At 40.2% G+C, this 27,767-nt stretch overlaps 2 protein-coding genes across 2 annotated transcripts in view; both read right to left on the bottom strand.

Moving 5' to 3' along the window:
• Positions 1–548: 548 nt before the first annotated feature.
• Positions 549–3,889, bottom strand: LOC124152049 (orexin receptor type 2-like). The gene is made up of 5 exons (XM_048392881.1): positions 3,177–3,889; positions 2,019–2,581; positions 1,924–1,988; positions 1,647–1,854; positions 549–777 (listed from the first exon to the last, which is right to left on the bottom strand). The coding sequence occupies exons 1-5, from the start codon at positions 3,589–3,591 to the stop codon at positions 607–609; spliced, it is 1,422 nt and encodes a 473-aa protein (XP_048248838.1). The 5' UTR covers positions 3,592–3,889; the 3' UTR covers positions 549–606.
• A 9,444-nt stretch (positions 3,890–13,333) lies between these two features.
• Positions 13,334–27,767, bottom strand: part of LOC124152028 (beta-1,3-galactosyl-O-glycosyl-glycoprotein beta-1,6-N-acetylglucosaminyltransferase-like) — a 37,185-nt gene continuing 22,751 nt past the window's right edge. Inside the window, exons 5-6 of the mRNA XM_048392354.1 lie at positions 15,225–15,451; positions 13,334–13,938 (exon numbers count right to left, since the gene is read on the bottom strand). Coding sequence (XP_048248311.1) covers positions 13,643–13,938; positions 15,225–15,451 — 523 coding nt within the window. The 3' untranslated portion in view covers positions 13,334–13,642. The remainder of the gene's footprint in view (positions 13,939–15,224; positions 15,452–27,767) is intronic.

The following is a 27,767-nucleotide window of genomic DNA, read 5'->3' on the forward strand; positions in this document are numbered from 1 at the left end:
CAACCTAATCATTCAGCACGCAGGAATACGATCCCGGTGATGGTTTTCGAATCAGCTGAACATGAGACTGGTAACCCATTTGTTCTTGAAATTGTTTCGTTTCTTCACAATGGAGTGTCAGCTTGGTCCGCTGAAATGATTAAACAACTATAGTTAATATTGGTACTCAATATCACTGCCTAGTCTCTTGTGAAATACAATGGAAACTGTCATCAGATAACTCAACAATTACTATAACTGATATTGAGAGTTGTGCATGTTCATCACACTAAGTGCTACTTTACACTCTACAGTGCTTGCGACCCATGAAGATCCGGGGTAGAATAGGTCTTCAGCAACCCATACTTGTCGTAAAGGGCAACTATGCTTGGCGTAAGAGGCCACTAACGGGATCGGGTGGTCAGGCCCGCTGACTTGGTTGATGCATGTCATCGATCCCAATTGCGTGGATCGATGCTCATGATATCAATCACTGGATAGTCTGGTCGAGACTCGAATATTTACAGACCGCTGTCATATATATGGAATATTGCTGAGAGCGGCGTTAAACAACAAACCAACCAACAACCAACTACGGTGCTTGAAATATGACACCGTCAACACAGTCTAGTTGCTACCAGAAAACTGGTTTGAAAGGCACTTGCATGGGCTAACAGTAAATACGGAGTGTTCTCCCCTTTTCCAGAAGCGTAGCGATTTCCAAGCAGCTATTCGGAAACATTTGTTGAACATCATATATACCACTGGGTACACTGCGCTGGAGGAGTAGGCAGGTATAAGGCAATGTATTTAAAAGCGACAATTCCATTTGGTTTCTGAAAAAGAAAGTGAACATATATGTATGTATACAGGCACTGTGGATTCCCGCGTAAACTTGCACTGCACCATGTTCAGGTGTCAGACTGTACAAAGAATGGCAGAGCATGTTTTGCAGAGACTAATTATTTTCTTTTTAACAAAAAGGGTATTCTTCTTCTTTTACATGTGGACATTTTTATAAAAAAAATACGCTTTTTTATTATATGTACAGTGTGAAGTAATACCTTGAGGAACACTACAAGGAAATCTAATCGTCTGTGGGGTAATGGGGATATTCAGAATGTGCAGAACAGCAGAATGTGTCCCAAGTGCGTCCTGCTTGTTGAAATATGCGAGTATAATGTCGTGTACCTGAGTGCGATATATGTGATCACCATCGACCTCTCAGCTGCTGCCTGGGTGATTGCACGCCATCTCATCCCAGCGGCCTGGGTACTTATACTATCGACCACTCGCTTGTCTGGCTAGTCTTATTTATTACAATGTTCACAAGTTCCGGTGATATATCTGTAACAGTGAGTGTGTAAGGTTTTACGTCGCTTTTAGAAATATTCCTGCAATATCACGATGGGGGACACCAGACATGGGCTCCATGTTCCCATGTCGGGAATCGAACCCGGGTCTTCGGCGTGTGCACACCCGTACGCACGCGTGCAACACGAACACGCGAACAATGAAATACCAATTTATCACGGAAGTGAATTATAGCAATTTTGTGTTTTAATGATTCTGTATCTACACCTTTGAGAGGACACATACACACGCACACACGCACGCACGCACGCAAGCACGCACGCACGCACGCACGCACGCACACACGCACGCACTGTTTTCATTGCATAATATATCACCTTTTTGTGCCGATCCCGATATACATCCCACAATAACGTTGTTTGCTGCGGTGTCCAGCAGATGAAAAACACAACAAATAGTGTCAATATCATAACTGCTGCCTGAAATCCAAGAGACAAACAATCATGTTCGAGCCCTAAATACAATATCCATGATGATTCGACAGTACGATAATTCAAAGTACTTCAGAAGGTCCTTATGCAATTCTCTATTTTCCTTTGCGTCATTTGGTAAAGTGGACTCTTGACTTACCTTTGCGTGTGTTTGTGAATGTCACTTTGTATAATCACCATTGGAGAATGATTCATAAACACATGCTAAGGAATTTTGAAATTATATTATAAAGCATTTTTTAAGCAGTATTGATAAATTGTTCTACTTGACAATCTGAGAAACGCGTTTGACACACATAACTGTATCAGCTGCTTTATCATTTGAGAAATAAAGGCAGTCTGTATCAAATTATGACCTACGTTTTGTCTCATTTTTTGCATTTGGTGTAGTTCCATGTTGAGACTAATTCTTCTTTCGTGCACTTGGTCCGAAAATCGTGTCATAGAAACCTGGTGCTCATTCCGCGACTCGTTCCGTGGAAAACTTTGTTCGCTGATTCGAGTTGGTAGTTTTGGAGTTTTTAAAATTGCGAACAGTAGGGCAAACATTGTACACAGTGGTATCACATACAGGACCACTGCAAAAAAAGTAATGTAAATTTTCTTTGTATCCTTGGATGGAAACAAATCTTCACAGTCAATTTCCAGTCCAGTTGCCCACTGGAATTCTACTTGTCTGACATATACGCCAACGGGAGGGCTACCAGTACTGCAGCAGTCCAGATGGCGAGGATCATCCCGCCCTGACATGTCTGAGTATATTGTAGAGGTCGTGGATGCTTGGAAGCCAAGTATCGGTCAACCACAGTTATTGTAAGAGTAGGAATGCTGGCTGATACGACCGTCACTGAAAGACAAGATTTATTTTTGTCAATATTTTTTCAATGTTAATCATGTAAAGCTGATTAGAATATCGATCAACTACAAAAAGAGTGTTAAGGATGTTCGCTGATCTGTATGCAGAGTATTTAACCTTTTCTAAGATATTTGTCTGAGATGGGATATTTTGAAAATCTTATAGATTTAATATCTTTCGAACTGAGAGAGGTGAAGGGCTTGATTGCAAACTAATGCGTTGGGGGCACTTAGTATATATACTGTGCCGTTAAACATCAACAACAAAACACACACACACACACACACACACACACACACACACACACACACACACACACACACACACACACACACACACACACTACTACTACTACTACTACTACTACTACTACTACTACTACTACTAATGTTCATTTGTCCACACGAGACTATAGGTTGGGGTATAATTGTCTGAACAGATATGTCTTTAGCTGTGCCTCGTATAGTGACAGATTCTACCCTTTAAGAATCAGGCAATAATGCAGAAGACATAGTTCGAGTCTACTGATCACAAACGCGATAAGATTAGTGTTTGAGTCATTCTGGTTAATCTCTGAAGTATAACATAAAAGGAAAATGTGAAGTAATACATTTTACCTTGTACAAAGGTATTTGCTGTACACATAAACGATCCGAGAATCCGCTGTTGTTTTAGGTCACTGACAAGGTGAATCCATGAACAAAACACTACGACAAGGACATCCGCAACAGCAAGGTTGACAACGTAGAAATTAAATTTTGTTCGGAGGCTTTTCGTCGCAGATATCACACCAATGATTAATCCATTGGCACAAAGTCCAACTGCTATTGTAATAGTGTAAAAACATATCTTTGTGGCTTGTTCAAGTAAAGACTTCTCTTCACCTGGAAGACACAGTAGCTCGCTAAGATTTTGATAATTTGTGAGATCCTGCACTTCATCATCGGTCATTCTGTCATTTAAAGAGATGACGTGTCACACAAAGAAGAGTTGCTTCCCAAACCTGAACGCTGCATGTGAGGTAAAATGAAAATACCAACTCGAGGTCCGAGAGAACAAGCCCAAGGTAGTCTGATTTAACCATGTATATAACATCAATCTTTTTATCTTACTGAAGACGAAAATGTAAGCTAAATACTTGTTATCCTTATCTGTTCTAAATCCGCCAACGTACAATAATACCCCAGCACTACTTAATATAGTAGCTATATCTGAAATAGTCCTGGTCTGAGAATGTGAGCACCGATTGCGACTATCGGAGAGAGAGAGAGAGAGAGAGAGAGAGAGAGAGAGAGAGAGAGAGAGAGAGAGAGAGAGAGAGAGAGAGAGAGAAATTTGGCGTAGTTATCTTATTCTCGTACGTTGACATGTGCTTTTCATATATGATTCTACTGCAACAACGTGCAAAGCCGGGTAAGGGAATGGACCTGGTATCGTCACTATTTCATACTGAACCACAACCACATGATTACTATGATATAACGGATATTTCTTATGATTACGGAAAGGTTTTGTCACTAATATATTTAATCAAAATAATGATGTAGCCATAAAAAATGTCAGCATTTTCCTTTGAAAAAGAAGACGCTTTCTTTTCACAGTGCTCAATTTGTATTGCAGCAGTCATTGTATGTCACGCATTATACTGTCAATACAAATTTACTACAATCACGATTTAGCCAAAATCATTATAATGCAACAATTTAATTTTCTAGTCTTAAAACATCTACTTATATATGAGCTGTTAAACTGTGATACTGTTAAAACACTTAAATGTTTGTACCATGTTACAAAATAATAGGTTTAAATTTATATGTTGATAAACATATTATTCTGTTTGTCTAATTGTGTTTCAGAACACACTAGAATGACATACATTAAAGGTATGCGACACAATATCAGGCAATAAAAAATGCATATGCATATAAATCCTGTTTTTGACTTTCTTAAAGTTATATTGACAATTGACCATAAAACCAGGGTCTGGTGACCAACCTTTTCGATCGTTGTCATAATGCATTAATAGGGTCCCTAGATTGATTGAATTTAATGTAACGGAAATGAACAAGATGAAACACATTTCACATTAAATTGTTAATTTGGCAGTTTTTCAGGGAGAGGCTATCTGAACGACCACTTCCCAGCTTTGGTATATCTTAAGCGACATGATGGCGTGGCTCGATCATTTATTACCGTCTTCGCCATGGTTGTGGTTTTGACACAGAGGTCATCCATGGTACGACCCAGAATATGGAGAGGGCGTCATGGAAAATGATAAATACAAAATTCTTTAGAATAGGCCCGTGGACAGCCTCAGACCTTTCCAGGCCAACAAACCTGATCTTGTCCTCTTTTGATAAATCCAATGAAATCATTTATATCATTGAATCTTCTGTCCCTTTTCACACTAATGTGATTGACAATTTTCAGGAAAAATATGGCAATATACGGACCTCACTTTCGAAATGTCACGATGGTATCTCAAGTAGCAGGTTTTCGTTCTTGGTGCCTTAGGTTTGGTACCTCCCAATCTGTTGACTGACATTGGGAGAGTACCCAGGTTTGATGCCAGGAATACAGCCCTTCTGACCATCTGGGAAATGCAGAAGGCTGCAGTGTTAGGGAGTCTTCACATTCTCCGAAATGTCTTTGGTCAACTAGTTATCGGTCAAGTGTACATCTGCAATCTATTTTTTAGAAAATATTCATTTTTTAAAACGGCTCATGTATTTCGACCATCTCCATTTTCGAATCAAGCAAACCGTCACAGGAAGTCGTTTACGGCACCGCTGATAAACCTATTGCATCTTCGACTCTTTGATACAAATGTCGAACTTGCCAAAGGACCACGTGTAACGAGTTTGGCAGGACCAAATATTCTAGAATCCACACGCAAGGGTATGGTAATGACAAAACCATAGGATCATCAGCTGGGCGAATTTGGGATTTATACCACGATGATTGGATCCTGCCACGTTCAAGAGATCTAAGCAACAGTTTGAGACGTCTCAAGCGACGTGTGACCCCTCTGGACATGTGCTCAAAGAGTTCCAAATACATCATTTAGTTAATTACTCGAGAAGCAGACGGGAACATTGCAGAAACATTCAGTTTAAATTATACTTTACTAGAACATGTACTGAGAACTTTCATCAAAAGGAGAAAATCAAAAGCAAAGCAGAGCTTTTCTACTGATGCGTTCGTAAAATCGCAATACATCTGAACGTGAACCCGGACGGCCACATTAGATAAATAATTTGCTTTATGACGGCGTGTCTGCTTGATGTTAGAGGAAAGTCTGAAACGTATACCACTTTGGTGAAACCTGCGATCAGAGATATAATGCTGACAAACCCAGTAACATAAACAGGACGAATCGGGATTCGGACCTACGATCCACAGCAAACAACTGCAGTAATATAGGCATGTGCTAATTGGTACGGAATCATATTGGGTCAATGAAGTGTAACGAGGTGATTTACAAATTGAAACTCAAAGAAAATCTGAAATCGGTTCGTACAGAACTAAATTGTGGAATCAGTAAATGGTCACACAAGAGAATTGTAAAAAGCGTTTCTGTCATTTCCTGCAACTGACACTTACCAAAACTTTAATTACAACAATCTCCACTGCAACATATCAAAAGTATTGAAACAAAATCACATTGCAAAATAAAACATACTGTTCAAAATGTCGTTAAACCAAACCAGCTCGGAGTGTAGGTTCTTGAATACCCGCTTTAATTTTATTTCATCTTTCTTCGGATACCCCTAAGACATTGACTCCTTCATCACGTGAATCACATACAACATGGAGGAACACCAATAGTGTTCACAGGAATTACTAAAAGGTCGTAATAATAACGAAAATAGGTGAAAGAGTGCTGGTCGTAAAAGGCGACCGAAATGGGCAACCCGTTTGCCGTGGGTTGCGCCCCTGGCCTGTGTCGGTCGAGGGCCGGATTCTGGTGGTTGAGGGCAAGTGTTCCTTTTGCCCAACAAACCACTTTGACCCTTACGTCACCTATGCCCTGTGCATTGAATACTTGCTAATTTAGAAATATCATATAACACAAGTTTTTAAAAGGTTATAAAACCTTGAAAATGTAAAGTAAAATTTTACCTAAGTCCTGTGCCAGAAGGCGGTGGCTGAATTCTGTGTTTTTGAGGAAAATGACATGGTCCGAACTAGCCTGACATTTGTCTTTTTATAAACGACACCTATTCATGTCTTTATTTCTGGAGTCTACCATCCCTGTAACCCTGGTGTTGCATCCTACAGTCCGTTTGACTCCAAATGAGAACGATGAATTGCAAAATAACTCGAAATCCAGAAAAGCGTATGAAACATCAATACAGTACTTGACCATGAATACCCTGTACCCAACAAAATCTGAATTTTGTTTAATGTAAGACCCATGACGGATGAAGTTCTTTAAGAAACTATCATGTTATTTTGTATAGAAATGTGTACATGACACGTAGGGGGGACAAACCGTGGAAAGCACAGCGCAAGCACGCATGCACTGCACCTTCTGTGGTAGGGGAAATGACAGAGCGTTAGAGGGGCTGTCTCATGATAATTTCAGTCGCAATCTGACTCGCTCATGCCACAGATCTCGTCGTCGGAACTGCTGGTGCCTGAACCGACTGCCACTATTATAGGTTGGCCTGTTGCTGGCCGTAGTCCATCTCGTGACCAATAACGTGGCTCTATCTCGCCAACGACTGTGGCCACACAACGCCTCCATGTTTCTACTGTTACCCGACCAAGGGATTCCTTTACGAGTTGTTCAACGTCTCGTAATTTGAACGTTGTGTTCGATCGTCCAACGTCACCCTTGACGATGCCCCATACCAACTCGATTGGATTCAGGTCGCAGTGATAAGTAGGCAGTCGTAAGACAGCGTGACCCTGGCCCTTGATGTAACTGTCAACTTTATACACGGTCAGGGTCAGGTTTCATAGTTTTGATGATTTCATAGAGCTGTGGTTTCGTCGCTCGAGAAGGAATGGTAATGTTCCTCCGTTGCGGCCAAGTAACCATGTCTCCTTTACGGTTATTAGAGGTTGGAGTCTTGCTTTCTGGATCCTGCACACTATGATACGGTGCATTGTCCATGACAATGAGAGACTTGGTAGGCAAAGCAGGGACTAATTTATCTTTCACCCACTCCAGAAATACATTGCCGTTCATTTCTGTGTGGCAGTCCCTGTTGTCTTTGGCCTTGGCTCCAAAGACGAGGTCACAGTCTGGGAGAAAACCCTGACTAGCAGAACCAGCATGGAGAACTATAAGTCTTTCACCCTTTCTCATTGGTAACTTTCTACCAGACTCCTTACAGTCACCACTGGGTACCCACTGACTGCTGGCTGTGTGTGACGCATTTACCCATGTCTCATCTAAAAAGACGGGCTCATATCCTTCTTCACGTTTCTGCTTGATGGTACGAAGGTAATGATTTCGGAGACGAACAATGTAGACCGTTCACACAACACAGCCCTATTTTCTCCAGTTATCTTTTTGTATTTGTAACCAAATGTATGCAACAGCTGCCATAGTTTGTACTTTGTAACACGTAAATCATGGTCAGTTTCAAGGTGTTTCTTCTAAATTCTTAGGGACAGGTACTTATTTTCTGAGTGCAGTTTAACAATTGCACGTCTGACTTGATCCCTCTGAAAACTGTCTAATTGATCAACCTTGCGTGGTTTTGACATGTTCCCTACCTCCTTGGCCTGACTATTTGTATCTCGTCGACTAACAACATTTTTAAGTTTGTGAGGGGACATACCAAGAGCTTTTGAAGCTCGTTTCAAGACTTTATTAATTGCATAAAAGGCTTTGCTCTTTCTGCTTCACTTCTAAAGAAATCATACAAATTTAACATCTGCTGAGTAGCGCATCTTGTCATTGAATGAACACGGTCACTGTGTAGCACGTGCAGACCGTGCTTGCGCTGTTCCTTCCACGGTTTGTCCCCCTACGTGTCATGTACACATTTCTATACAAAATTACATGATAGTTTCTTAAAGAACTTCATCCGTCATGCGTCTTAAATTAAACAAAATTCAGATTTTGTTGGGTACAGGGTATTCATGGTCAAGTAGCGTATTGATGTTTCATACACTTTTCTGGATTTCGAGTTATTTTTCAATTCATCGTTCTCATTTGGAGTCAAACGGGCTGTAGCTTCCACTGCAACGTCGTCCTCGTTGACACTCGATGGCGGGTGGAGAGCAGGGGTGATTATCAATTGTCCATGGCTACTAACATACCCTCTGGTTCAAAGACCAAAGACGAATAAACGTAGACATCTTTCTACGTCTTCTTCTGATGAAGTCTCTCCAACAGCTCTAGATTCTTTGCCAAGGATCTTGGTCATCGAAACTGCGGACGGAAGTCCTTTGAAAATATACCCCTTTGCTATCACCGTGGGCATCAAAGGTTTCTGTGGAGGGGTGAAGAACGTCACATGGCTTCGTTCCTTTCACTACTTGTGGAATGTGCAAAGAGGCATCAATCTGTTAACCTTTTAGGATGAAAGCAATTTGTTAACATTCAGGTTGCTGTCTCAGTGCACAGGACACTGAACTCTTGCAGAAGTATCGTCCGAGACGGAGGAAGAAATTTTGAATGAACTGAAAAGCCAAGGCATTGGAGTGGAGATACATGCACCCAATCCACTCCAATGTTCTGAATGCTGAAAATTTGGACAGGGTCCAAAATAATCATCCAAAATACAGCCTGAATTTTGAACTGGAATCTAAAATTCTTAAAACCAAAATCACAAATAATCTACAATGAAGCCAAACAGTTAATTCCCACACATTCTCGAGTTCCTATCACTCGAACGTATTCAGCTGCTGTTTTTGCTTCTGCTTCAGTTCCTATTATGAAAGTTTCCACCTCATGACAGACAGCCATCTCTTGGGTGAAAAATGAGCAGATGATGGTCATCTCCCTCAAATCTCTCACAATGAGCACAACTTAATCACATCATCCTCGCAGACAGAAGAACTATGAGACGAAAGAAAATCCAAAACCAGAACCACATCAAAACCAGCAATAGTCAATGCTGATGCCCATACTATACTTGTTGTAAGAGGCGACTAATGGGATCGGGTGTTCAGGCTGGCTGACTTGGTTGATGCATGTCATCGTGTCCCAATTACGTGGATCGATGCTTAGATATCAATCACTGGATTGCCTGGTCCAGACTCGATTATTTACAGACCGCTGTCAAATAGCTGTAATATTGCTGAGTGTGGAGTTAAACAACAATCAATCAATCAATCAATCAATCAAACAAAAAGAGAGAAAAGACAGCTGCGAAGGGCAAAAGCTATCCAGCATTTAGAGGTATCTTCTCCCTTGTCAACCCCTACTCTTGATATTAAAACCATCAGCTTTTAGTTTTCAAGAGACGTACATATACCTGAAAAATAGGTTAAATTTGATATTCGTCAGTACAATTCATACCATTCGTTTTCACCTCAAGGTGATAAAGCCATTGGTGGTGAGGCAGGGTGTCATCATAGCCCTGTTCCTCCCAAATGCAACCTTCAAAGCTGTTGCAGTCCGTTTTTCTTTGCACATAACCTTCACAATTTGCTCTTTATATATTTCCCCATCATCCCCTCTTCATCAGTCTGATCTTCAGGATATGTTTGACCAGCTCCCTAGACCCTGTATGATCATGGGTGATTTAAGTGGACATGACCCTCTGAGGGGAAGTGCTTGTACCAACGCTCAGGGGAAAACCTTGAAGACTTCATTTTAAATAATAATTTATGTATATTTAATGATGGATCAGACACATATTTACATCCTGCTACGGGCAGTTATTCTGCATTTGATCTATTATTCTCAAATCCAAATATTTATAACGAATTTGAATGGTAAGTCCACGATGACCTTGTGGAAGTGATCATTTCCATTCAATACTTTCAGCTATTAACCCGACTGATGATCCACAAGCAACAAGGTGGAATTTTACTAGCCATTAATTCACTTTGGACTGAAGAATTGAAATCTGATTTTTATCAATGTTCTTGATCCAGTCCTTCTCAGACAAACTTATTACAGCTGATGTTTCTATTTTCAAGTCCCCTGCTCGCCCACATATTCTCAAACCATGGTTAAATGATGATTGCAAACAGGCTAGGACGTGTAGGAAGAAGGCAGAGAATACACTCTTCTGTAAAAAGAAACGCACAGGTTGTATGTAGTTCACACAGCTCGTGTCACGGTAGACTACCTTCATAATGCCAACATTAACGCCTTGCTCTGGCCGTCGAGATCTCCAGATCTCAACCCAATCGATCACCTCTGGGATGAACTCGATCGACGTGTACGTCAACGTCAGAACACGCCAGAGACACTCCCACAACTGGCCAACGCGTTACAAGCAGAATGGCTCAGAATTCCGCAGGATAGAATTCGTACACTTATCCAGTCAGTGCCGAGGAAATGCAGAGCCGTGGTCGCTACCCGGGGCGGTCACACGAGATACTGAGTTCAGCGCAACCTTGTGGCATTATGTGACACGACAATGAACAGTTTTCAATCCCTTTGTACAACGCAGCACGTGATAATCGAGCTCCAAAATTTAATATTTGTATCTATGATATTAAATTAAATATATCGACTTTATTAGGTACAAAAAGTTAACTAAACATCTACCTGTGCGATTCTTTCTTTGAAGAGTGTATGTTCGCTCCATCCTACAGTTCGTAATCTAAATAATGTAAAAGTCAATAGTGCCAAGGCTCGTCGTACTTTTAAACATAATCAACGACAGCCTTAGAAAGAAATTGTATCAAAGATAAAATCACGTTCACCTATGACTAAGGTGTGGAACATAATATAGAAAATCAAAGGCAAAGGTAATTCTGGTGTTCATCATCTTAAAGGTGGCAATAATATATTAATTGATAAATATGACATTGCAAATAAGTTGGGTGAAACTTAAACTAAAAAGAATTTCACCATCCAATTATAATCCTGAGTTTCAGAAATATCAACATAAACAAGAAGAGAAGATTAATTTTAGTTCTGATAATGGTGAAGATTACAATGAAGTATTTTCACTACATGAGCTCAATACTGCTCTTGGGCAAGCTCATGACACCGCAACAGGAGCTTATAATAATCCACCATAAGCTCCTAAAACTCTAACCCAAGTCATGTCTTGAAACAATTTTAAATATTTTTGATGATATTTGGACAACAGGACACTTTTTCCCTTACTGGCACGATGCCATTGTTCCAATACGAAAACAATGGGTACAATGAGTGAAGCCCATTTCTGGTGTCCCCCGCCGCGATTTTGCTGGAATATTGCTGAAAGCGGCGTAAAACCATACTCACTCATTACAAGGGATCAATATTTCAGTGTAAAAACAGTTAAGGACCTTTTTAGCGATGCCAATTCACGTTATTCGTTATCTTTTAAAAAGATACAGAACTAATTCAGAAATTTCGATGTAAAAAGTTGTGTATTTCATTAATCGGTAGTGTATGATTATTAACTTAGATTGTTCGTGGCTGTGCCCTCGACGGGAGTTGAGGTACAGTAAATTTTTTGTCCCCCTGAGAGGGTATGTGAGACACCTCATTCAAAGTATATTTATATCTACTTCTATTTTAACTGCAGAATATTTGTTCACTTTTAATCTCTGGCTAACCTTACAACAATCAACAATAACTAAGGGAAGGGTGTAAATCCTGATGTGGGAACTATGCAGGAAGCAGTGGTACCTTAAGTCCACTTGGTCCCTAGTATGGGTGACCTTACATTTGTTACTGGCGATCTATATCCCCATTTTTATATCGTGTCGTTGCCAAATAATCAGATATTTTGAATGTTCTACAAGTCAATCTGTGACATATTGCTAGTTATTACACTGTACTTGTTCAAGTCACACTGTGACTGAAATATTGCCGACGTGACTTACTCACTCACTCACTAATTCACAGTCAGCAACTTGGTACAGTGTCATTGGTGGGACTCCGCTTCCTCATAGATGGTCAGACATGAGAAGTGATGCGTATAAATGAGGTCAGTTTAAGGGCCCAGACTTCGCGGCCACTACCTTTGGCGAGGTGGGAGGCCCAGTATACTTATCTATCTGCCTGCATTTAGTTCAGTTTGGGGCTCTCGTGGCTGTCTGCGAAAGTGAGGTATAATGATCTGCAATTTGTTTAAACAATATCTACTAGGACGTGTCCACTGACAACAACATAAATCAATAATTTCAAATATATATTTTATGTACTATGTTTTTCGTGCGTTGTATCTCATCAATTGAAACGATTGCACAAATAACAATTGACATTGATTTTCACTCCATTTCATAAACTGACTTCGTATTCATTTTTGGATATTAAAATGACATTCTATTTACGAAACTAATAAACAAAATAAATTACGAAAAAATAAAAGGATCCCTCTTGAAATCAAAACAAACTTTGCCAAATGCATACAGGGATTCTTAAATGTCCGGACTTAAGCTGAGTGCTATCTCACGGATAATACCTCAGTCTAACCTGTATATTTCTCTCAGACACATTTTACAGACTCCGAGCCGACCAGTCCTAGTTTTATCCCCTTAATGTCGAGCGCCAGGCAGGGCAAGAATAAGAAGCATATTTAGGTAGTAGACCTAGAAGCAGCACAAACCATTTCAGTAACTACAGGTTCTCATTTATTATTGCCTGACAAATTCCAAACATTTAATAAAACATTAATCAGTTTATATACATAATAAGTACATTCATTCAAAAAATAGGGACAAAACTCTTTCCATAATCATAAGAATTCTCTGCTAAAACTGAATTCATTGGTTTATGAATCATTGTCAAATAGTGATGATATGAGTTGTTCGCCTTAAGGTTAGCGTATCTTGTCCCATCGGTAACACCGTCACAAACCGTTATGCGTTATCGATGAAGCAGATAAGAAGCTGTTAAACAGATTTCCACCATTCCGGCAATCGTCTAGAAGTGGTTTCTGACCACCCATCTGTTGCTGTAGAATGTAGTGTTGAAGTCCAGACGTCCTTGCAGCTCTTGTGCCACCTTGTCCTGGTACCAGGCATCTAGGCAGTCGTAAGCGAGGTGGTGGTAGTCGTAGAAGAATTTGTTGGCAAAGAGTCCGGGCGAGGATGTCATCCGAACTAGATCACCGACAGAGAAGACACATATCGCACGAACAAACTTCCCGGAACATACAGTAGGTTGGTACCATATCTTGTAGCGGATCATCAAATCGTGGAGCCCGTCGTCCACATCTCCTGCATGTGTAAATGTACAAGTCATGATAGAAAACACAAACAGCTTCGCAGAAAAGACAAAGATTAGCAAAACATTTTAGAAATGTATGCTTTGGTAGACACTTAATGACAACCCTCTTCTTTCTCTGCACTTATACGCAGCCGACGTGCAGATGAATTCAAAACCAACAATCGTGTTTAGTTTCAACAACATCGGTAAATGCGCTATCGTGTCACTGGATTGTCTGATCAAGACTCAATTGTTTAAAGGCAGTCGTTTTATGGAAGGGGTACTGCGGTGCAGCGTTGGGCAAAAACACTTTCTTAATTATGCGAAGTGTGTGAGTGGCGGGCGCCACCAGTTGGGCAGGACATGCTCACCTTTTTCGAGAACACCTAGTGTCATCACTGATTTTCAGTGATCAATTCACATAATGTTCACCACTATTTTGCCTTTTACATCCAATGAAATACGTTTCGGGAGATGATCGAGACTAATTTATTATTCTCTTGACCTTTAAATCCATAGTTTAATAAAACTTAGCGCCACGTCAAAATGAGAAGCAACTGCCCTCATTACCAGATATCGAATGGTTGTTTTAGTGTTTTAGGCCTATCGTTGTTCTGTTATATCCCAGTTCCGATAAAAGTCCGAAGTGATGCTCTTTGAGATGCATATTGGTTTGAAACGTTTGTGTTGCCAAAGGGGTAGCCTAGCGGTTGAATCGTTCGCCATACAATTGCTGGAATATTGCTAGAGGTGGCTCACTCACTCAATAAACTCAACTCTGTCGGGCCATCCGACACCCGTTATTACCACCTGATCCCAACTTGCGCCGCCGCTTGTTGCACTGGACACCATGCCCCGGGATCATGAAAGTGGTCTTAGCTCAAATTTTGCAAAGCACGAATTTTGTCTTAAGTTTTTAAGATTTTGCTTAACTAACATTCGGTCTAAGACTGGATCTTGAAATGGTCTTAGCAAAATCTTAGCTAAGTCTAAGTCTGAGACCGTCGTCATAAGGACACGCGCACGTTATACCGTACTACGGTAATCATTGGATTCCGAGGTTTTCTGACGTACATTTTCCAGAGATCGGAAAAGTGAAGGTTGTGCGAGAATTGCGCTCACTCCTCACTGGATCTTCCTCTGGCTATAAAATTACGCAGAGATGTAGAATATTAGATTTCCTATCTGATGTTGTAAATTTAACTGTAAATATTAAACCGTATCTGTCAGCATGTTTACAAGGAGGCTGCGAATATCTAGACACTGTTTGGCGACATTCACAAACATACACACACACCTTTATAAGACCCTGGAACCTTGAGGTGAGGGTTGTAGTTGAGAGTAGCGAAGTAGGTTTCATCTGGGACACCGGTCTTCTTTACCCACGTCAGTAAGTCACGTGACACATTATTGTGAAGAAGGTAGTCGACGTACCCCCGGGATGCAGCGATGTGAACGCTGCCTTTCCGTGGTTTGATGTTGTGGGGAGGGTCTCCACGGCCTTTCCATCTATTAAAATTAGCCCTGCAGCAACACATTTAAATTACTACATTGCTGTATTAGCAGTACACCTTGCATTAGTGCAACACCTTTAAACTGCTAAATTGTTGTAGTAGCAGTACGCCTTGCATTAGTGCTACTCGTGTGGGCTGCTAAATTGTTGTAGTAGCAGTACGCCTTGCATTAGTGCAACACCTTTAAACTGCTAAATTGTTGTAGTAGCAGTACGCCTTGCATTAGTGCAACACCTTTAAACTGCTAAATTGTTGTAGTAGCAGTACGCCTTGCATTAGTGCAACTCGTTTTGGCTGCTAAATTGTTGTAGTAGCAGTACGCCTTGCATTAGTGCAACTCGTGTGGGCTGCTAAATTGTTGTAATAGCAGTACGCCTTGCATTAGTGCAACTCGTGTGGGCTGCTAAATTGTTGTAATAGCAGTACGCCTTGCATAAGTGCAACAAATTTAAACTGCTACTTCGTTATGATGGGCTATTGGAACACTATTGGAAGAACGTATTGAATATTATACAGGTTCGCCGTTCTAAAATATAGTAGCTGAAACCTGAAGAACGACAACAGCATTGTATGTATGTTTATTTTTACAAACATAAAGACTATTAAATGATTAAATATCAAGCCTCAGAAGGTGAAGATTAACAGTTCCGTTTATCCCTTTATCAAGTCTAATTGCAAGGTGAAAATTCAAGTAGACATTGTTGAATCTGCTCGTTCTTGTAATTGTTCTACAAGTCACTAACAGTTGTAGCATAAATGCACTTGTAGCCTGTACATGCATAATTAAGCTTTTCTCAGCAATATATTCACATTTTGTTTATCACTTAGTTCCCTAAGAACATAGCCACGAGACCCACGAGAATCATCTCATAATGATTCCCTAACAACATAGCCACGAGAACAATCCCAAGAACATGATCTTCTAACAAGATAATCACGAGAACAATCTCATGATGATTCCCAAACGACATAACCTGGAGAACAATCCCGTTATGATTCCCTAACAACAAAGCCACGAGAGTGAGTGTGTGAGTTAAAACTTAAAGTCACATCGGCAGTATTTCAGCCATATCATGACGGGAAGTTATACATTAATAATACATATCTTTTAGACTTAATAAAACCTGTCATCAGCAAAATAACTAGAATATCACAGATTCGATTTAATACTAGTTGAGAACTTTTGTACGTAATAATCAGTAAACAAGACAACTTACAGTACCTTTGCTACCTGTAAGGATCCCAGCAGGATTTACATAATTCTTTCAGATGTTGGCGATTATTGACAAATTTAGCCAAAATTTGAAAGAATACATATTCTACGATTAAAATTGTGGCAGAAATGAAACTACTTTGAATGGCGTGGTCTTACAAACCCTCTCAGGGGGACAATCATTTTACACTACTTGAACCCCTGTCGAAGGGACAGCCAATAACATTCTTAGTGAACAAATTTCTTTCTACCAAGTCTAAAAAGATCATTTATTAATTACAAAACATATGTTTCAAAATGTAGTTAAGAATTCTATTTCTTTTTTTAAAAAACCAAGAATTAAATGAGAGCGGTAATCAATAAAAGATCCCTTCATCAAACTTTAAAATAGTTATATCTTGTGATGGAAAATTAATTCCATGTTCTTGCAAACACAGCCAGTAAGTGATACTGGTTTATAATTAGAAGGATCAGTATGATTACGGCCAGGTTTCGGTATTGACATTATGACAGCATTTCGCCACGATGAAGGGAACTTATGCATTGTCCAGATATTATCAAATATAGTTAACAATGTCTCTAAACAGGAATCAGGTAAATGTTAAAGTAACTGATAGTGGATATTATCAGCACCTACAAAATATCATGACCTTGCCCTAAGGCAGTATGCAGCTGAAGAATGGAAAAGATTTCATTATGATCTTTACATTAACAGAATTAAAATTATATTTCTTTCTTGTTGTTTAAATTTCTGAAAGTTTAGGGTATACTTTGATGCAGATGAATATTTGCCTAACGTTTCTCCTAAAGTATTTGCTGTATCAGATTTATCAGTTAATAAAGTGTCACCATCTTTAAGATGGTGAACATTAGATTTGGAACCTTTACCTTTAATCTTTTGCACTATATTCCAAACCTTAAGCATAGGTGTTTTGCATTTTAAATATGTTTAAGTTATGGACAATTCGGTGGCGGCGGAAATATTTCTCTGCCTCTTTACTATCGATTCGCAGTGCAGAGTTGGGTCCCTTGGGCACGCCAGAAACCTATGATTGTGGGTTCGAATCCCGGTTCGCCCCGATTATGTTTCTAGGTTTGTCAGCACCATACCCGTGCTCGTGGGCTTCACCGATGTGGTAAACGTCTGCATCATCTTTCCTCCCACATTAAGCTGACACGCTGCGATATAACTGGAATACTGTTAAAAGCGGCATTGAACCCAACTCACTCAATGTACCACCCCCGATTTGGTTAAAGTCATTTAGATCACTCGTGATCACACAGGGCTTGGGAAATTGATCACAGAGAGCTTGAAGAGCTGACGAAGGCGGAATATACAAAGAGCACAGAGTAAAAGCACCGTTCAAAGTAAGTCGCACTGCAACGGCTGAGATTGATGTTAAGTGTAACAGGGTTGTGTTGTGGTGAACAACATTGAGGATCCTCCAGCGGCCGTTTCACCCGGGGGAGAAAAATAATGGCATGCATAAAACTGACGTAAATTAAATAGTGTGTCTGCTTTAGATAAATTTCCTGAGGACAGAATGCTGATGGTTTAAAATACTGGACTAACATATGTAATTCATTAAAGTTAGTCCTTAATCCTCTATGATTCCACTGAGCAATATCATTTGAAGAAACTATCTTTTCAGGGGGATTGATTGGTGATCTATCCCGCACTTTCCTTGAGGGCGACAAGCTGTGTGCTCTAGGGTGCATGTTTTCGGACACATCCACGTCCTCAAGGGATCCAAACTTAATAAATAGTTGGATCTGGTTATTTGACCACTTAGAGGCTCTGCCACTTTGATATAGATTTGAAGATTCTGCTCTTAGTTTGTTTTTACTTTTTACAACCTGCTTCACATTTGTTCCCGATTGACCTTGTTGAGAGGGCTGAGAAAATGATTGCTCTTGATAAGAAAGATGATGACGGTGTGTGAACTAAAGAGAGATTCGGTGTATTAGAAAGGGATTCTGTAGTTTGAGTGGACTGCAAATGTGAATAAACTTGAGAGTGTTTCTGTGTTGACCCACGTCAAGTCTGTCTGGCAGCTTATTGATGCAGTGGCTAATTCGGGAGTTGTTTCGAATTGATGTCCGGTGATAGAAGCATAAATTTATTTTAGTTCTGGAGTTTGAACAAGTTGTTTTGCATTAGCGAAACTGATGTTTCTGGTAAATGTGATTGAATTGTGTTGTTTCCAAACAGATGTTTTAGAAAGATGAATGACTCCCGGAACACTTTTCTAAAGTCGCTGTCACAATCGTCTGTTTTATGTGTTTTCTCACCAAAGTGAGCACACGTAACAGACAACGTGCAAGTGTTCACACAATGACTGTACTTTTGGCATTTGAAACATCGTAAGGCATTGGGAATGTAGATTTCAACACTGATATTGCAGTAACCTGCCATAATGAGTTGGTTGGTTAAGGTTGAGAATATTTATGGGTTGTTCCATACAGAACACCTTGGTCTCTCATTTCTGACACTATTTCAGTTTAAGTCATGTCTGTGAACAAGTGATCCCTGTCTCGCACAATTCCTTTGCAGGTACTGAGAGTTGACCAAAACTGGAACGCCGACAAACGAAACAGCTGACATGAGATTAGTGAATTGCTAATAACAAGAAAAAGAGTATATATTTACACTTCTAGAAAGCCAAGTTGTTTTCTCAATATGCACAAACTGATCTCTAAGAATGGCAAACTCTCAGCATGTAGCGTACGTTGCGACCCAACGAGGAAGAAGATGGCTTTAGATACAGACTAAATAATACGCGACTGACATGTGTCCACTGGGGATGTGTAAACAGGATGTACTGGTAAATGTACAACAATTGGTGAGTTTGTTAGAAACCTGAATCCACACAACCATCCAGCAGAAGACATAACAGCCAGATTCCTGAACACAGTCCGTGAACAGAAGAAACTGAAAGAAACAAACTTGCCCAGGATTTGCAGACCTCCCCCAAGCACATTTTGTTAAATCTTGGGTGAACTGTTTAGGTTTCAGAAAAAAATTGATATTATATTGTTCATCTGCTGCTGCAGTACAGAACAATTATTTCTCTGAAATAATTTGCTGACCTGTCAGATTTCAGGTATATTGCTTGTTGACTGTATTATAATATGATATATTTGGTCATTGTGTACATTAAATCTATTCAACTCTTACACTGTTAGTGGTCATAAGTTTCTTAAACTGTGACAGTTTGGAAACTTAAGATATTGCTGGGGGCAAGGGTGGCCTAGTCGTCTAAGGCGCCGTGATTTCCAGAGATACGTTCCTTTGGCAGAAACCTATGATTGTGGGTTCGAATCCCGGTTCATCCCGATTAGGTTTCTAGGTTTGTCAGCACCATACCCGTGCTCGTGGGTTTCACCGAAGTGGTGAACGCCTGAGACCTGCCTCACCATTATATAACTGGAATACTGTTAAAAGCAGCGTTAAACCCAATTCACTCACTCACTCACTTAGATATTGCTTATTTATGAGTTCATATCGCTGTTGTTGAAAAGCTTCACATTGAAATAAATAATGAAATTCATCTCCCACAGCGACTGAATCGCAGAGTGGACACTTGCGGTCTTCCTTGGGAATGTTCAGCCATCGACCAGTTTCAATGGGTAATCTGTGATTAGTAGTTCTGAATTTTAATAATAGGGAGAAAAACTGATTTTGAGAGCAATAGATATTTCTCATATGAAGGTTGATTCTTCAGGTAATTGTAATACGACCCTTTGGAGTTTGATTCGGCAGTGGATCTCCAGTTCTGAAGGAATTGATATTTATATATATTTTCAACCGTTGAGGCCAGCCATGGCAAGGAACATGCCGAACGGTTTTAAAATACCGACGTTGATCAGTGGTGTTTCCAGTACTTTTTAGACTATAAAAAGAGGTCCGTGATTTCATATCAACACATTGAACCTCACAATTAATACTGGAACATCTCTTTTGACTGATCACTGACTCACGGAATTCTCCCGTCTAATTTAAGGATAAGAATACGTCTTGTTATCCCATAAGTAACGGGATAACACAAGCATCGCTATCTGAATTTGTAATTACTTTATCACCATGAAAACATAATTCATTGTCAATATTGATAGCATGGGTTTTAACCCAGTTGTTATGAAGATCTTTATTGTTCATGTGAACCTCTAGTTTATTGTCAATTTCAGCAACCATACGGTAAATATTTGCTTTTACATTATCAGTAAACTTGTCAGCAGAGGCATAATTCCAAACGTTTTCAGTAATATCATTATTGACACTTACCCTGCCTGTAATTTCTACATGTATTTTCTGTATGTTGAATAGTTTGATTGTCGTATTTGATTTGTATGTCATTGACTGAATAAACTTTCAGATCACAAAGTTGTAGAGTTCATTGTCATGGCATTGATCCAAATTACAAGCAGGAAAATGAGCATCAAAGCCAAAGACACCTGCATCCTCAAATATAGAAAAACAAAGGATTAAAGAAACAGTTTCAAGACAGAGTATGCAATAAAGCTCAATGATCGCTCATCTAAACAATGATGGACTTGCTTTGATTACAGTAGAACGTCACGGCAATGAAATAAATGCACTCGTAAAAAAAGAAAAACCAGGTGTTTGAGTCGTCATTCTATGACAGGAGGCTCAATTCAGTGAAAAAGCCAAATCGTTGAGAAAAATGGGTTGAAGACGACAATCCCCAAACTCAAAACAACGGCAGTCCCACACGTTATTGCCATGTCCACAAGACATGGGAGGTAAGTTCAGAGTTAAGCTTACAATTACCACTAAGAATGTCGCCTCACATTGCCAATGGCAAGTACATGATGACATTTGGGAAAGCGACAACCTACCCATACTCACCTACATAGATCGCTTACCAGAATTAGCGGAATAGCCCATATGGGACAATGTGCAGGCTGATTGGCCCAAATTCAGGAAGAATGTTCATCATTCAAATCCGGAAAGTGCCTCGGATAATCTTTTTTTTCCAAAATCTCACCGAAGCAATTATTGCCGCAGCTGAAAAATCAATTCCAAACGAAAGCCAACAAACAGTCAATAATTTTCATTATGAATATACAAAACTATCGGACCAGGGGAAACAGGTGGAGCTGTGATGAATACCGTCTTAAATAGATAATCATGGAAATGAAAAAAGCAGACACACAGGCGAAGCGGAGATACAGCCTATTCCCTTCAGCAAACTGGAGATAAATATAAAAATCAAAGGTCCCATAGCCAACAAATGGCAGGTCTTACGCAAGTAAGATTGGCAGATGACTATACTATTCTATGATCGTTTGTTTGTTTGTTTGTTGTTTAAGGCCACACTCCACAGTATTCAAGCTATATGACGGCGGTCTGTAAATAATCGAGTCTGGACAAAACAATCCAGTGATTGACATGAAGGTCTGAGCTGTATATATACGACTGTAAGTGATAGCACGAAGTGGAAGGGGTATTGGAATGGGTGCTGTCCGTCCGTCACGTTTCGTTTCCGGGGCAGAACTCAAATGCCATGTGAGAAACCTTAACCAAACTTGGCACATAGATAGGTCTAGTGATGAACTGGTGCCTTTTGATAGATCGGGATTTTAGAAAAAAAGAAGTTATTTTTCGAGTTTCCATGGCAAAGACCACGACTTCGACTTCGACTGAAAACGGCAGTTGTGCTCATTTCCGGAGCAGGTCTTGAAAGCCGTACAATGTGCCTTCACCAAACTTGGCACATAGATAGGCCTAGTGGTATACTGGTGTATTTTTATAGTTTGAGGTTTTCGAAAAAGATATTTTTGAGTTTCCATAGCAACAACTTTGACTTAGACTGAAAGCTTCCATACATAGTAGTTCCGGTTTAAGCACTGTGTAGGTTCCCCACTGAACACTGACTGGCTTAGGAAGAAGAAAGATATTGTCAAAACATTAACTTTTTGATTGTATCGCACCTTTGAATATGCTACTAGATTTCGAGTCTACATGTATGCAGTATACATTATGTGGCCGCCATACTGCTCGCAGCAGCCTCTCCACCTGTTCTGCATACACCAGAATACTGAAGGCAATGGGAAACAGCCTTTCTCCGGGAGTCATGGTGCTGTTTTTGAAACCTCGTGTTCTTTTATACCGTTGACAGTCATGTGTTAGAGATGGGTAAATATGGGGGAAAAAGCTTGAACGAAACTCGTTGGTCATAATTCCATTTGCCTTTTTTATTTCTTCTGGTCCACCAGCTACAATTTTCTTACAGGAAATATTGTGAGTGCCTTGTGTATACCTATCAGCTGTTTGGTGCTGTGGACGAAATATTCTTTGTAGTAGCCAGTTTGAAGTGTTTGAGGTGTATCCTTGAATGAAGGAATCAATGCGGGAGTGCATTTGAATAATACTCATACTCAGGATAGCGAGCAGAAAAAAGAAAAATAGACGCTTCCTCATCCAGATGTTGCAGTAGTTTCCCATGTCGGTCTGTATGTCGCAATACAGGCGCACCTGTAGAGTAGGGAATAACAGTTGGGGTTTATATACTAGCATGGTTCACATTCTGTTAACGTATCACAAAGTTATTCACACTACCAGTTTAGCATGGTGTGTTAACATGTCACAATGTGATTCCACTACCAGTGTAGCATGGTGTGTTATTATATCACATTCTGGTTCATTTACAAGTGTAACATGGTGTGCTAACATGTCACAATGTTATTCACACTACCAGTGTAGCATGGTGTGTTATTATATCACATTCTGGTTCATTTACCAGTGTAACATGGTGTGCTAACATGTCACAATGTGATTCCACTACCACTGTAGCATGGTGTGTTATTATATCACATTCTGGTTCATTTACCAGTGTAACATGGTGTGCTAACATGTCACAATGTGATTCACACTACCAGTGTAGCATGGTGTGTTATTATATCACATTCTGGTTCATTTACCAGTGTAACATGGTGTGCTAACATGTCACAATGTAATTCACACTACCAGTGTAGCATGGTGTGTTATTATATCACATTCTGGTTCATTTACCAGTGTAACATGGTGTGCTAACATGTCACAATGTGATTCCACTACCACTGTAGCATGGTGTGTTATTATATCACATTCTGGTTCATTTACCAGTGTAACATGGTGTGCTAACATGTCACAATGTGATTCACACTACCAGTGTAGCATGGTGTGTTATTATATCACATTCTGGTTCATTTACCAGTGTAACATGGCGTGCTAACATGTCACAATGTGATTCCACTACCACTGTAGCATGGTGTGTTATTATATCACATTCTGGTTCATTTACCAGTGTAACATGGTGTGCTAACATGCCACAATGTGATTCACACTACCAGTGTAGCACGGTGTGTTAACATATCACATTCTGGTTCATTTACCAGTGTAACATGGTGTGCTAACATGTCACAATGTGATTCACACTACCAGTGTAGCACGGTGTGTTAACATATCACATTCTGGTTCATTTACCAGTGTAACATGGTGTGCTAACATGTCACAATGTGATTCACACTACCAGTGTAGCACGGCGTGTTAACATATCACATTCTGGTTCATTTACCAGTGTAACATGGTGTGCTAACATGTCACAATGTGATTCACACTACCAGTGTAGCACGGCGTGTTAACATATCACATTCTGGTTCATTTACCAGTGTAACATGGTGTGCTAACATGTCACAATGTAATTCACACTACCAGTGTAGCATGGTGTGTTATTATATCACATTCTGGTTCATTTACCAGTGTAACATGGTGTGCTAACATGTCACAATGTGATTCACACTACCAGTGTAGCACGGCGTGTTAACATATCACATTCTGGTTCATTTACCAGTGTAACATGGTGTGTTAACATGTCACAATGTAATTCACACTACCAGTGTAGCATGGTGTGTTATTATATCACATTCTGGTTCATTTACCAGTGTAACATGGTGTGCTAACATGTCACAATGTTATTCACACTACCAGTGTAGCATGGTGTGTTATTATATCACATTCTGGTTCATTTACCAGTGTAACATGGTGTGCTAACATGTCACAATGTGATTCCACTACCACTGTAGCATGGTGTGTTATTATATCACATTCTGGTTCATTTACCAGTGTAACATGGTGTGCTAACATGTCACAATGTGATTCACACTACCAGTGTAGCATGGTGTGTTATTATATCACATTCTGGTTCATTTACCAGTGTAACATGGTGTGCTAACATGTCACAATGTAATTCACACTACCAGTGTAGCATGGTGTGTTATTATATCACATTCTGGTTCATTTACCAGTGTAACATGGTGTGCTAACATGTCACAATGTGATTCACACTACCAGTGTAGCACGGCGTGTTAACATATCACATTCTGGTTCATTTACCAGTGTAACATGGTGTGCTAACATGTCACAATGTGATTCACACTACCAGTGTAGCACGGCGTGTTAACATATCACATTCTGGTTCATTTACCAGTGTAACATGGTGTGCTAACATGTCACAATGTAATTCACACTACCAGTGTAGCATGGTGTGTTATTATATCACATTCTGGTTCATTTACCAGTGTAACATGGTGTGCTAACATGTCACAATGTGATTCACACTACCAGTGTAGCACGGCGTGTTAACATATCACATTCTGGTTCATTTACCAGTGTAACATGGTGTGCTAACATGTCACAATGTAATTCACACTACCAGTGTAGCATGGTGTGTTATTATATCACATTCTGGTTCATTTACCAGTGTAACATGGTGTGCTAACATGTCACAATGTGATTCACACTACCAGTGTAGCATGGTGTGTTATTATATCACATTCTGGTTCATTTACCAGTGTAACATGGTGTGCTAACACCACAGTCTGCTTTATCTAAATGTATGACTATATCAAGGTCTGGTTTATCTCTCAGGCAACAAACAAACACTTACATGTACTCGGGGCAGACGATCAAGCCACCCCTCCATGATGGCGGTCTAGCTGACTAACGTGATGATGGTAGATACATCTATACCACTGCCAGAACTGAGGGACAGACATTACTTCCTTGTGTTCGTACACCTGGCTGATTTTGGAGCTGAGATAGCTTTTTCGTAATAACAATATTAAATACAGGCATGGATTTGCCATAGAGCCAAATAATCAATATGTATCAATATGTACATTAATAACATGAATACTATACCCGAGTCTTGTATTTGTACATGTAAACTCACGATTGTTCACATGGGAACAGATTCTGTTTGGGATGCTACGACCATCACAGCCTTACGCAAATTTTCAACAGTCGTAATCTATAAACACTGCAAATGTTTGAGTCGCCTCTGACGCTAAGACACCATCGGGTTCTAATGATATAGGTTACAGATGCATCCCGAAAACATTAGAAAATTGTAACAAATCCAACCTTTGACATGATAGTTATCGTCATGATAGTTTTAGTACTGCTGATGATTTATTAAAAGCAAAGGCGACAGAAAGGCTCGAGTTAACCCAAGGAAATCTTTAGAGAAATGATATATCCCATGTATCATCGTCATTGTTTCGATATCCTAGTCTCGACGCCGACATTTAAGAAGGTAAATACTGAAGGATACATCCAGCAAATCAACGCATTGAGCACAGAGCACAGATGTGCTACAGCGCCCACGACAGTAGGAACAAACATGATCGGATGGAGAGAATTCCCGTCTACATGAAAGACACGCGGGACGATGCGTGGACTGTTCGTCAACGATGAAAGACCGATCAAGAAGAAGACGAAGACTGGCAAATTGAAGAGGGGAAAATGGAATAAGAGCAATAAACCAAATGAATTTCCTCAGTGTTTAAAACACGTCACCACAACGTGGCGATTAGAAAGAGAATGACATGGCTGGGGAAATCGACCGGCTCGAAAAGAGTGCATAACCCAGATTGTTTGGTTTGGTTATTGAGTAACGCCGCATAGCAATATTCCAGCTGTGTGACGTAAACAATCGAATCTGGACCAGACAATCCTGTGAAACGATGAAATGCTTCAACCAAGTCAGCAAGGCTGACCACCCGATCTCGTTAGTCGCCCCTTACGACTAGCACGGGTTCTAACCCGGATCTTCACTGGTCCAGCTTGTTGGGAGGTTACCATTTTAAAGCTAGGTGTGTTCGGGTGGATTGTATTTTAGAACCTGGAAACCCACGTTTTCACTTTAGACCGAAAGAAGGCTGACAAATGCATAGTATGAAATAGGATAAGTTTCACAATTTACTTTTTATGTAAAATGTGTGCGTCGCGGGTACCACTGACAGAGCAGGACATGGGGGTGTACCTGGTGTCATCAATGATTTTCAGTGATATATTCACTATATATTCACTAAATTTCCACCGCTACTTTGCCTTTTACAATGGAATGTGTTTGGGCACATTATCGAGATGTTTATTCGAAACCGTTATTGGAAACTGTCCCCTTGTGTCCAAACGCCATTACTTCACTGTTTTAATTCTATTTGTGGATGCAGGGGATGTTCAGCCTTGGTTCTGCAAAGGGCGAACAATACTCCTAGCGAAGAAAGGTTATCTGACTGACCCTAAGAACTTCCGCCCAATTACTTGTTTGAACACACAGTACAAACTATACTGAATCGCAAAAGAAACGTCACCATGGATCGATATATGAGAAACCTTATTTGTCCAAACACTTTAAACATACTTTGAGACATATTAAAAAGATGGAACTTGGCAAAACTGATCATCAAGGTTGAAATTAAAGCGTCAAATGTTCTTAAAGTGAAACACAACACTAGTCTCTGAGAAAGTGGCATCACAAGTCAGTATCTGGATTGTCCGCCATGTACATTGATGACTGCCGTGCAACGTCGATACATGGAATGGATGAGGCGGTTGGTGAAGGCCATAGGCACTTGAGCCCACACTCTGAGGAATGCCTGACGCAGTTCAGCTGCAGTTGTCGACCTTGGTCGGACGTCATTCAGCCGTCTTTGAATCTCGTCCCGCAGGTGCTCAATGGGATTTAAATCGGGACCGAGGACAGGCCACTGCATGGTTCTGATGCCATTCTGCTGGAGGAAGTCTCTTGTTGCTCTCGCAGTGTGG

Source organism: Haliotis rufescens, unplaced genomic scaffold (assembly GCF_023055435.1).
Source record: "Haliotis rufescens isolate VD_foot unplaced genomic scaffold, xgHalRufe1.0.p SCAF_11, whole genome shotgun sequence".
In the NCBI taxonomy this organism is placed as follows: domain Eukaryota; kingdom Metazoa; phylum Mollusca; class Gastropoda; order Lepetellida; family Haliotidae; genus Haliotis; species Haliotis rufescens.

What these genes read in the sequence shown, in the direction of transcription:
- LOC124152049 (XM_048392881.1), bottom strand. Translation starts at nt 3,591, where the DNA reads ATGACCGATGATGAAGTGCAGGATCTCACAAATTATCAAAATCTTAGC. An exon ending in TCAAACACTAATCTTATCGC is followed by an intron (nt 2,582 to 3,176) that starts GTTTGTGATCAG and finishes ACTGTGGTTGAC; the next exon opens with CGATACTTGGCTTCCAAGCA. An exon ending in TATATTATGCAATGAAAACA is followed by an intron (nt 778 to 1,646) that starts GTGCGTGCGTGT and finishes ATACATTGCCTT; the next exon opens with ATACCTGCCTACTCCTCCAG.